Source organism: Labrus mixtus, chromosome 3 (assembly GCF_963584025.1).
Source record: "Labrus mixtus chromosome 3, fLabMix1.1, whole genome shotgun sequence".
NCBI lineage: Eukaryota > Metazoa > Chordata > Actinopteri > Labriformes > Labridae > Labrus > Labrus mixtus.
Genome location: NC_083614.1, coordinates 20345189 through 20357610, shown reverse-complemented (window position 1 = coordinate 20357610; position 12422 = coordinate 20345189). Strand labels below are relative to the sequence as shown.

The 12422-nt window shown below is 38.6% G+C and overlaps 1 protein-coding gene across 2 annotated transcripts in view; it reads right to left on the bottom strand.

The window, feature by feature from the left end:
• Positions 1–12422, bottom strand: part of negr1 (neuronal growth regulator 1) — a 141826-nt gene that overhangs the window by 93980 nt on the left and 35424 nt on the right. For both annotated transcript variants that reach the window (XM_061033731.1, XM_061033733.1), the window contains exon 2: positions 4096–4334. In XM_061033731.1, the coding sequence (XP_060889714.1) occupies positions 4096–4334 (239 nt within the window). The remainder of the gene's footprint in view (positions 1–4095; positions 4335–12422) is intronic.

Here is a 12422-nt window from a genome sequence, read left to right as displayed (position 1 = left end):
GGACATAAAGCTGCAGCTATACAGGTGTTACGAAACAAAGTGTTATTACTGAGATTCATTTATGTATACTTGTTTCTGTGGAATAGAAAACCCTGTCTATAATCCTTAAAAAGTGATGGGCATCGTAGCTAAAACTGCAAACCGTGTTCCATATTTGAACAGCGGAAAAACTATTTGTGTGTGTGTATCAAACTGTTGCCAAATCTTAGCCACTAGGTCACATCCATCAGGAATTCTGGGCATTGCAAAACATACTATAGAACTGACAGCTGGCACATTAGCTTAGGTTTGATTGTGGCCATATGGCCAGTGGTGAGAAGCTGCCATGACCTGAAACACCCCTGGTCAGATTCCCATTACAGAATGTTCTTCAAAAAGCCTACAACTCCAAAAACATGATGCCCCTGTAGTGACCATAACTGCCTGCAAGGCAGCTGATTGTCGTCTATCACATGTATATTTACAGGCATGTTACACCTATAAATGCAGCTTGAGCAGAGGCAAAGCAGCAGTTTGTTTAAGCCAGAGCAGCTCTGCTTGCTGTGTCATTAATTGTAACTCAGCCATCGCACAGTTCAGTCACTCTCAGGGCTGAACATCAGGAAAGACTTCCACAGTTTTAATGGAAGGACAATGGGGCGATTTGGACAGCTGGAGCACAATAAGTTACAGTAAACAAACAAGTGGGCCTGGACGGGGCTTTGTCATATAGCCAATAATGTTGAATAATCCATCTAAAGGGTTTCTTGGCAGAGCCCCTGAGCTTAGCAGTTTAATATAATATTAACTATATAATGGTATTTTTAAAACTCAGAGTTGAACAATGGACTTTTCTTCTGGGAATACACCAACTTTAACATTTATTTTCCTGATGCTTAAAGTCTGTTGTACGGCTGATATGTTACTGTGGATATGTAATGTTACTCTCCTTCCCACATAGTCCCTTTATTCATCTTTAATCAACATGTGATGAATTATAATTTAATAAAAGTTCATTTGTTTCTGTAATGTGTCAAAACAACTTCCTCACAATGACTGCAGAAAATATAGTGTAGTGATTTTGTTCATCTTATCTTACCTTGAACACTTTTCATTTCAAAATAAAGGCCTCCATCTGTCTTTATTGTGATACATAATATGCTGGGTTAACAGCAGAAACTCTACTTTGTTAAATGTATTTATTGTAGATCCTTAACATCTCATACAGAGCCAATCCACTGAATAAAGTATTGCCGTCAGGACTGACTGGAAGGATTAGTTAAGGTTGGATGGGTGGGTTTTGAGAGACTGACTTGACCATTCACAAGGAGGAAATGAGGGCAGAAAAGACATACAGTACAAAGGGAAGGGTTGCTTGCTGGAGGGAACTTAAACAAGACATTAGGCTCTTGATGGACACATTGGCAGTGGCAGAGATTCCCCCCTCTGACCTCCCCGCTAACAGACAGTCATTTCAACTGCAAAACAGCAAGGGTCTCTGACAAGTTGACAAGTGCTGATAGAGAACTGCATTTACATTTAAGGCACAAAGCTTATGTGTATATCTATCAACAAACAATACATCAGCTTGTACATGTTCAGCGATGTAACCAGGGATTATTTCCACCATACAAAGGGGGTTCATTATGTGACCCTCTGTTAATGGGTTAGGTTTTTTAACCATTTCTTAGGTAAGTGAGCTGAGTTGCACTCTTATCATGAGCCAAATGTCTGACAGTTTAATAGACAACCTCATAAACAAGAACAATAATCGAAAGGCGCTGAGGGCATGCTCAAACCAACCACAGCACCAGCCTACACCCACTCAGTTTTATAAGTTCAGTGCAAGAAGATGAATGTGTTGACGTATGATAGCCAGGAGCTTAGAGAATTTAGAATAAGAAAATGAGCCGGGGGCAAGCTGCTTTCTGGGTTATTGCTTATGGTTAGTAATGTTTTCCTAACAGTTATGAACACTATCACTTCTTTTTCCTCCACTGTTCAGACCCTATTCGTGTTTGTGCCAGGGCAGGGTGAATTAAGACATGATTAATTTCAATTACAGTTTAGACCAAACAAAACAAACGGCAGGTATTATAACACCACTTTAAATAATTTTCATACGCACACTCCATATGTCATATCAGCAACACCAGCTGGAGAGCTGTTTTCCACTTACGCACTTCACATATCACAGCTCACACTTCTACAAGAAGTGTGTCTGACCCCTAACTCTTCTATTAATACAGGGCTGCCTGTGTGGAAGTGTGCATATTGCAGCATTATGTTGAAATCAATCCAAAAAAACATGGCCATTAACAGAAAATAATAATAATTTTGTTTTCATTTGTGATTTTTGCACAGGAGAAAACAAAGGTGTTAACAATGTGAAAAAAGCAGGCCTTCACAGTTTGTTTTTTTATGGGAAAAAAAAAAATTATAAATAGGAGGTAAAGTGTGTTTGTATTAGACAGGTTGTTAGGTAATATAATACCCTCATTATAACTCCATCATAAACATATGCAGAACCAACTGGACCATGCTGTAACTTTTTTGCATCGGCCTATTAAAGAAGGATATGGCATTTCAATAGGAGTTTTCAGCACCAATGTTTTCTTTTGCTAATCCACAGTCAGATGTTTCAGCATACAAACTCAGCCTCTACTCATTTCCCCAACGAGTAACAATTAAGACACTTCCTTCAATTTGATCTCTGTGCTTACAAGAGTCTTCTTAAAGGAAGAATGTGCAACTTTTTGATCCAGACGATTTCAACCAGCATAAGAACCAAACCAAACTGCTGTTTGCCGACACCTCTGCCATACTGAAGCCTCCGCTCTCCTCCAGTGACACACCAACTCCAACCCCTCTCAACTCTCGCTAGCATGGAGGAGTCGAGCTGAAGCAGCAGACAAAATTGTCCTTAGCTCGAGCTGTGATTGCCTGTGGCCTGCATAAATGTGTGTGCGGGCTAATGTTAACACACGCTAGTTAGCTCATAGCTGCACATTGCATCTAAATTGCCATGGAATGACTTTGATCTAAAAATGCTTGTGACATTCAAATAAGTAGTGAGTAGGTTATTCTTCTTTTCTCTAGTCCTTGACTTAAACAGCTTTTATACAGTATGCAAGGGGAGGAGCCAGCCGTCCCGTCCATGTAAACACAGCTCTAACAACAACACAACCAACAGAACTCACGCTTCTGACTCATTGTAGACAGTCATGACTCAGAGAGACATTAACATATGATACAGTTTACTTGATTTCTGCTATGATTATGTATAAAATGTCACACATTGTTCCTTGAATGTCGAAAAAAAAAAAAAATACACATATTGACCTTGCAGGGAATGGTTATCCTAAATGATGCTCTGTTAACAGAGCCTCTCAAGAACCCAGTAGAAGTTGTATAGTGCCAAAGGCTTAACGGTTTAAATTCAGACATTTAAAACCTGTTAACCAAAGCAGTGACACGAAAAGCATACAGTATCAATAACTAGAGAAAATTTCAGTAAAAAGTCCTTAGATTCTTGTCTTTCTCTGTTATCTGCTTAGACAAATCCCAGAGAGGCTTGATTAAAGCTACACAGTCTGCCTGCAGCCATTCACACCAACAAGCTTCTACTTTGTGTTGCATAGCCTACAGGCACAAAATGTACCCTACAATGTCAGTTTGCCTCCACAGAAGAAATGTCTCTGCTGAAAAGATTCTGTTTTATGTTACACAAAGCGGAATGACTCAAGCTCTTGTTCCTACTCTATGGAGGAGAATGACAGCCTTTTTATAAGCACAGATGGTGCCTGATAAAACGGTGACCATTAGGTACATGGATACCACACAAATACTGTCGCTATGGGAATTATGTGGGCTAAATTATATGTGTAATAAGAAGTAACAAACAAGATGTTAGATTTTGAAAAAGGCAGTTAAGGACATACATCGTGAAACAAAGACTAAAGCAAGGATCTTTCAAAGTATCTAACCCGAATCAAAGACAGCATGCCACATAAAGGTGCAGACAGCTGGAATCCTTCATTAACAAAAACACAAAGTAAAAGACACAAACACAGGTTCAAGTGAATGTGCAGTACAAAAATAACTGCATACACGCACCTTTAACAACAAGGTTAAGGAGCTTTGGCCGTGGATTGCGCTCACTCTGGATCGAACAAGTGTACTGGCCGTCATCAGTTACATCCACTTTCTGTATCTGAAGGCTGTACTCATGTTTGTCCCCAACGCTGGACACAATGGACACACGTGGGTCCACGGACCACTTGTCGTTCCCTGCGAATATGATGCTTGAGCGGTTCAGCCAGGCTCCTTTAGAGATCCCATCCAACAGGTAGCACCTAAAGAGAGAACAAACAGTACAGTTAGATCTTGATAAATGCCAGGATAAAGCAGAGGGGTTTTAAGAGACACTCAATTGATCTAGCTGAAAAGTAATCCTTCCTCTAATAGCACGGAACTAAAGCTGTTGGCACAAGAATGTGTGTGTGGAAGTCTCCCAAAAAATACATTCTGAAGTTTAATGTATGTAAATGGTCATCCTTATATTGATTCATTTTTCTAAATGCAAGGCATGGGATTAAATGGATCAAAGAAAGTATCACATTTTGGCAATATGTTGAATAGGTGATGTTCCAGATGGTGAGTCATACAAAACTCTGAAAATGACTGCTACTGTAAGACTTGATTTGGTAAACACCTACATAGCAAAAACCATATTACAATAGCTGTGCACAAGGGCAGCTTCTGGTTGTTGTTGGGCCATCTCTTTGACAATTGAATGGTATGGTTTATCAAACATAGTTCTTATATTCAAGCAGTTGATACAAATATGTGAAGGTGGTTCATATCCTGTGTAAACAAAAAATAATTCTTAGTCAGATATACTATTTCTTGCAAGAAGCACCATTTTTACAAACGATGTCATTGTAACATCCTACATACGACAGTGAAAAGATGTAGAAGTCGGAGTAAGTTGATGGCAACTCAGATATACTTAAAGTGCAGTGTACAGAGAGAACAGAATTTGCACAAAGGTAGAAGAGATTGGACTCAAAGTTCAAAGAAAACAAGATAGATTGATTATCTTCACAAAGGTTACATGTGCTCATCGATTCAAAATCATACATCCAGTCAAAGTATTACAAAGGCCGTAAGTGCAACTACAAATAATCATCCCTGACTGCAAAAGTACAGTGTTCAAGGACCATACTCTAATTCCTGTGACCAGGACCGAGGTCATCTCAATTTACTTTTGAAGGATAATTGTAGCTAGACAATGGGTCAGTAAATTGTACAACGTGATGAGACTGGGGTCACAATTATCATCTGGCAGTTGTTTTACACATCATTCCAGCGCTGTTTGGACTTAACACAATCGCATCATATTATGTGACAAACACTGTAATAATGAGCAGGAAAAGAGGCAATCAAGTTCAGCTCTTTAGCTGTTCTCAGTATGCCATGCAGACTGCCAGCACCAGTCGGAAAGCCACCGAGGAAATCAGTTTGGCTCTAACCTCAAAGCTCTTTACCCTCCATGCCAACAAAGTGTCCCGTCAGGAGAGCTGGTAGAGGACAATGGTCCAGTAGAGGCTGCTCTGCCCGAACACAAGCCATGGCCCTGGAGGTATTGTGACAAATAAGTGGCAAACAATGGAGAACGGAAAGTAATAACAGCAACAAAAGAGAGACGTCCAGTTCTCTTTGAGAGTCCGCATGGACCTGTCGGTTAGTTAGCCCCATTGACCACCAGAGCCGCGGTGTTCCTTGCCCTGAGGCGAAGATTTACCGAAGAAGCCTCAAGGTTAGTTTCCTGCCTTTTCTTCCATTTTGAGAAGAAAAATAGAAATGCACTCTTCAATGATTCAAGGACAATAGATTATTTATCTATAATTATCAGATAATAAGATATTTGCGAGTGTAATTGCAAATTTAGCACTCAGGTTTTTTAAAAGATCATGGCCATGAGTAGCAAAAAACATAAATAAATCTGAATTTGAAGGCAATTTCTGCTTGTGAGTGTAACATCTCTGACGTGTAGTGAAGCTTACTACCTGAGTCACAAGCCTTCAGTGACTAATAACTTAACACGTTTTTGTTGGCCAGCTGAGAGTGTGAACTCGGGGCCTGAACATTAAGCACAATGCTCTTGTGTCCAGCCCACATTCATTGATGTGAACAACTTGTCAACAGCTTGCTGGGATTTCATCATAATATCCTTGTAAAACAGGGTAGCCATAAAAATGTTTTCTGCAGTGTAGCTTCTATTGATTTTTCTGTTTCTCACCCAAAATTGTCCTTTCAGAAGCAAATGTCCATTTGATGTAGGCGGGCGTGAAAAGCAGAAAAGTTCACTCTTTAAAAAGAGATCAAAAAGTCGTGGTCAGCTTGGATACATATTGGTTGCAGTGTACTTCACTGTTGATGGGTGGTTATGGATTGAAAGGAAACCAAAAGGTGGAAAAGTCTAATAGCTTTCCTCTAATATGGTCATAAAAACTGCTGACCACAGCTGCTGCTCTATCTGAAGAAACAACAAAGCAACCTTGCAAGGGTAGATTTGGGATAAAATGACACTTCAACAATAGTGTAGTGCCTGTACGGCTGAAGGATACTTCACCCAAGAACTCTTGGACTCTCAACATTTTTCTCCATCTTGATAAAATAGTCCTTCATGTTTTTTTGTTTATTTAATCAGTTTGCATATCACTGTTGAGAGTCTTTGTACTCCCTCCAGAAATGACTATTGTTATCTGACTGGTTTTGTGATCTAACACCAAGGAGCTGTGCAGATGCGTTATCTATAAACCTCCTCACAAAGCAGAACCCTTTCTACATTTATACAATGTCTCAGGAGTTGTTATTTTCTGCGTCTTTTCCTTTACCCTGCTGTTCTTAACAGAAACTGCGTCACAAGTTTGGCATGAGTTTGACAATCTAGTGTAGCGAGAGTGTCTATTGAGTGTGCTTTTAAGGCAAGCAATTTTGGCAGCCTGTAATATCGACCACCTTGACTTGTATGGATTCAAAATAATGAAAAAAAAATGATAGAAAACATAAATATAGAGAGGGCTGTGATGAAATTGTAGTGATGATAGTCAGTAAATCCTCTTGAGACATCCAAAAACATTCTGAAATATGTGCCATCAACTCATTATGTCTGCAATCAAGGAACACCATACATCCATTTCTTGTTTACTGGGCATTTTCTGCACATTTTTCAAGAGTCAAATTATTTCTGCATCAAAAACATTTTTATTTGCCCTTATTGTATTACAGCTGTGTCAACACAAAGATAATTTAGCTCACAGTTTCTGCTTGTCATTTTTACAGATGAATGTAAGCCGAAACAAGATCCTGCTTAATGCCAGTTAAAAGAAGGATTAGGCTGAGTATAATTCTTTGTTTTTGAAGATTTTCAAAGACATAGGCTTCAGAAGGGTTGCCTCGTTTTAGATTTATTAAATTCCCTCTCTTAAAGGCTTTATATGCGATTTTTTGATCCAGCAGATGTCGCCCTTGAGCACCAGCATGAAACCAAAACAACTTGCGGTGCATTGTGGGTTAGCATGCTAATGCTAGCGATCTTTATTATGCTCGTATCTTCACACTGCATGTAAATTTACCCGAAATAAGCGTGATCTAGAAACGCAGTAAATCAGTGAGTACAGTATGTTATTCTTCTTTTCTCTAGTCCCTCAATTAAACAACTTTTATACTCGAGGGGAGGAGTCAGCCGTCGGGCCGGCTATGTCAACAAACAGAAAAAAAACTCTGAAATCATCACAGACAGTGGGACTCAGGTGTTACACCCATTGTAGACAGTCATTACTCACAGAGTTATTTTCAGAGGATATACTTGATTTATATTATATTTAAGAGTGAGAAATCGCATATAAAGCCTTTAACAAGGAAAAGTGTTTTCGCTCTTTTTTTAAATTCCATGCTTTGAAATTTTCTGTATTAAATTAATTTGGTGCATAATCTTTTAAAACTTTGAGTATTGTGGTGTGTATTATTTTCATGGGTCCAGATATTAAAGTATTAAAGTAAGAAAATGCATGTTTGGTAATTATATTAAAGGTCACATATTATACTCTTAAAACAAGTTGAAGTCTCAGACTTCCACAAAACATGTCATTAAAGTGTCTTGATACATCCACTATGATCCTGTATTTTAGCACGCCTATAAACCTCTCTATTTCATCCATGGTCAGGCTGTTTCTGTGTCTGTAGCTTTGAATGCAAATGAGCTGTGCCTGACCACGCCCCTCTCTGGAAGGGCTGGGTGGCTCTGTCTTTCTCCCTCCATGCCCTGGACTATTGTTTACAGTGAGAAGGCAGATTCAGTGGGCAGAACAAACACCTAACTGTGGGAGTGTCACCCACATGGGGAGGGGTAACTGCCCTTTGTGATGTCATAAAGGGTAAATCTCCAAACCGCCTGTTTGAGCACACATTTTTCTGAAAAGTGGAGCAGCCAAGTGACAAGAGAGGATGGACTTTTCTCATTTTTGGGTTTTTTTTAGACAGACTAGGGTTCCATATTAGTGTTTATAAAACATGGTAAAGTGGATTTTACATAATATGTGACCTTTACTTAATATTATGACGTAAACAGTAATACATTAACCTACAAACAACTATTACATTTAAAATGTGTATTCTACAATGTGTATTGAGGAGCATATGAGAACATGTGAGATCTGATACTGAGTTCACTGAGGACAGGGTGTTCAGGGCAGGGTGACCTGCTAGGGAGACCTTGTCCTCAGTTGACTGCAGTTTTCTTTCCAAAGAAGGGCTTTTTGGCAATAACAAAGTAAATAAGTAGTCATGTGTGGGATGGATTCATCCTGTTATAACCATTACATCAATAGTGTAATTTATCATATTATCAATAGTGTGTTATCAGAAGCGGGGAAGACCTAACCTTTGGATAATCAATGTGAGTAGCAGATACTGTGTTCATGTTCTATTAAAAGAGGAAGTAGAGATTTGGTTGGAGAAGAGTGTTAATAAGATCCACCAGTAGAAGGAACGTCAATGATATGTAAATTAATTTAATATCATGTATGTGTGTATCGTGCAGTTCTAGACTGTGCAGGCCTCAGTGCTCATTGTTTCATAATTTGGTTTTTCATTTGATTATTCAATAAATATCCTTACAAGGAAGAAGGTTGTCTCATTGAAATCATTAGATACCACAGTATAACCATGGCAGCTAGGACTTTCTTTTGCCTTACATATTTGTTAATCGCCCTAATCAGGTATTGAAGCCAGAATCTAAAAAAAAACACTAAGTTGCTGTACTTTCATCAGGCGCCTTCTATATAACAACCAGGAAACAGACTTCCCATGGTTTGTACAAAATTCGGCTAATTATTCCACAGATCTCAGAGCGTTTACTTTGAAGCAGGTCTGACACATAAAACTTGCACTAATTGATACTTTTATTTATCCCCGCTTCTGACAAATGATTGCAGAGGAAGAAGACTCACTACAATCCAGGTTTTTTTTTTGGCTCACAAATAAGAGTCCCATTCAAACCCTAGTGATGATGCACAATGTGCGAAAAAAAAACAACAACAACAACAAAGTGATAAGCTGGTGTTTGAGAAGCTCACATGAATGAAGAATGATGACAACCATTAATTAGACTATGGCAGCTGGTAAGAGTAGACGAATGTAATCCGTTTAGCCAAACTTGCCCTAGCTCTTTGATCAGACGCCACAATTAACACTGGGGCATCAGTCTGACCCAGATTTCTATTTGCTTTATAAAATGGTTTTCTAGGTTCCTGAACTGTAAATATTCTTCCTGGCACCGACTCCCCTGATCTGGTCTTGCAAACATATTTCAATGTTTCACAGTCTAGTTGTTCACAGCAGTTTTTTCTCAGTATTTGGCAGAAGAAATAAATACTCTTCTGGATGGGTCCCTGTGTAGTGTCAGACTTGTTATGTAACAGTTATATAATGAACACACAGGAGATTTGAACTTCAAGCCATGCAGAACCCATGTAAGATAACTGTAAACAGTTATCTTACATGGGTTCTGCATCTTTTAAGGGTTCCTTAAAAGCAAAAAATGTCCTTCCCACTTCCAACTGAAACAGCAAATGAAACCTTTAATGTTTGTTTATTTGTGGTTTTCTTCTATTCCCCACCTTTATTGTAATTCATTTTACATACTGACTTGAAACCAGACAAAACAAATGACTTAGGTCAGAGTAGCAATACGTGGACATATGACTAACTAGCTGGAGAAGTTGTTGTAGTTCACTTGCTATAGAGCTGTTGCCCATTTGTACATCAATTTGACATGAAGCAGCATTAGCCCTCTAAAAGCTAAAAGGCTAGTAGAGCTGTAACAGTGAAACATAATGCCAAAGCTACAGACTTTAAACCAAAACATGAGCTGAAAGGTGCTCATACTTTTAAATTGTATGGTTATGCTGCTGTAGTATTTAATTTTTTCCTCAAATAGTATTATGTGGTTTTATGGGATCAAAGCTGTATATAATACTCTGTCCACCCAAAGGCCCAACCACACTGACAAGAGTTGGAAATTAGCTGTATACTCTCTGTGCAGTACATCAGTTTCATGATTTGTATCAAAACTATGTTAAACTGCCTTGTCCCAATTAAATAAATAAATTAAAATCAAATCAATGTTCCATAGAGCCGAGATGAACTGAAGAGTCACAATAGAGGGACTATATTCTAAATTTGTAATTTCAAATTATCACATTGACACAAACCATTTGTTCCAATGTTGGTGTTATAAGTATTAAAAGAGCAGCTTTAATTTGGGCATGTCACTTTGCATGGTTCTAAGACAGCTTGCACGGTTATTATGGTATCCAAAGTTCAAAATCATTTGAGGTTTCTATCGAAAAGTAGCACTCCCAATGAGCTGAAAGTTTCCGTCATTGGAGGAAAGTAAATGTTTCATTTTTAAAGAAAGGAGGCAACAAGGTGGCTCGTACAAATGGCCTGGAAAAAAACCCTGAAAAATCCAGTTCCAATCCCAGCTTGTGCCATGTATGATCATGTCTGTGATCATCCAAAAAATACACTTGACTTTCTATGAGAACAATCAGCCCTGTGTCATTTCTGCCCTGCAGCATGTTAAATGACACTTCATCACTGAAGTATAAATTAAGATTCAGCCACCGAGCAGACCACCTGGAATATTTCACTTTGTATTAAACTAAGCCAGAAAATTGGTGCAAGTATCATTGTAGTGGAACATCTGCTTAAAGACAAAGCTTTTGTGTTTCTGTTAATAGTGGCACCCACTTAACAGGCCTGACTGAAGTAAGTGTTTTGAAGAGAATAATGAGAGATTGTGATACGGCCATAAAAATGAGGAAAAGGCTTTAATGGTGAAGGCAGGGGCAGATGTTTCATTCAATTCTAGCTGTTTTCACACATAAAGAGAGAGATCCTGGGATCACTGTACACTCTACAACCTCCACAACGACTCAGTGCCCTCAGCAGAGCTCAACTGTCCAATGAATCCTCAAATGAGAAAATGCATTTCACACTGACTGAAGGTTGAAGCACTGGTGAAAGGAGGCTGGGTGTGATCAGAGTGTGAAAATCTGAGCTCCTGTTGTTGTCAGGTTCTTTTTTAAGATTGGCTAAGGTCCTTTCCTTTATTAGTTACAATACAGAATAGCAAGAATGATAGAAATAAGGGAGTTTTTACATGTAAAAAAGGCATTATGTGGCACAATGTTAAGATCAATTACTCTCCTCATATAATTCTTTTTCATTCTTCATTATTTCCCAAAGCATTTTGCAAGATGTTATAACTAATAACATTGTTTTTTTAATTATTATTGAATTCAATTTAATTTTTTGTCATTGGACATCTATATGGCATTTTGGTGCCCAGTGCACAGTGCATGCACAAGTCCATGTTTCTGCTGAAGCTATTTTACATACCAAAGAAGTGAACTTGTTGACATTTATGATGATGAATATAGGGACATAGGGTGATTTGTCAAATTTGCAAGGTCACAAACTAATGCAGGGATTGGTTAACCACTTTGACTTCCAACACTTCCCGGAGTGACTGCTTCATTGATTAAACAATCAACTAGTCAACTGGTATAAAAATAACAATATTCCAATATATGAATCAAAGAACATGTTTCAATAATATTCCTAATAAATCGACGCAAACCCATGAAACAATTTTTTTGTCCGTATGATAGAGATTTGGTGTTTTAGGTGTGGTTGTTGCACAGGATGAGGGAGAATGAGGACATATTGTAGTGCTGTGCGACCAAGGTACAGAGCAGCAGGCTCTTAATCCCTAAAATAATCCTGTCGACTGTGGCCAGTGGGACACATCTGAAGCCTGCCAGCTTTAATCCACACAGACCCAACGCTGAAACCAACACCTAACATCA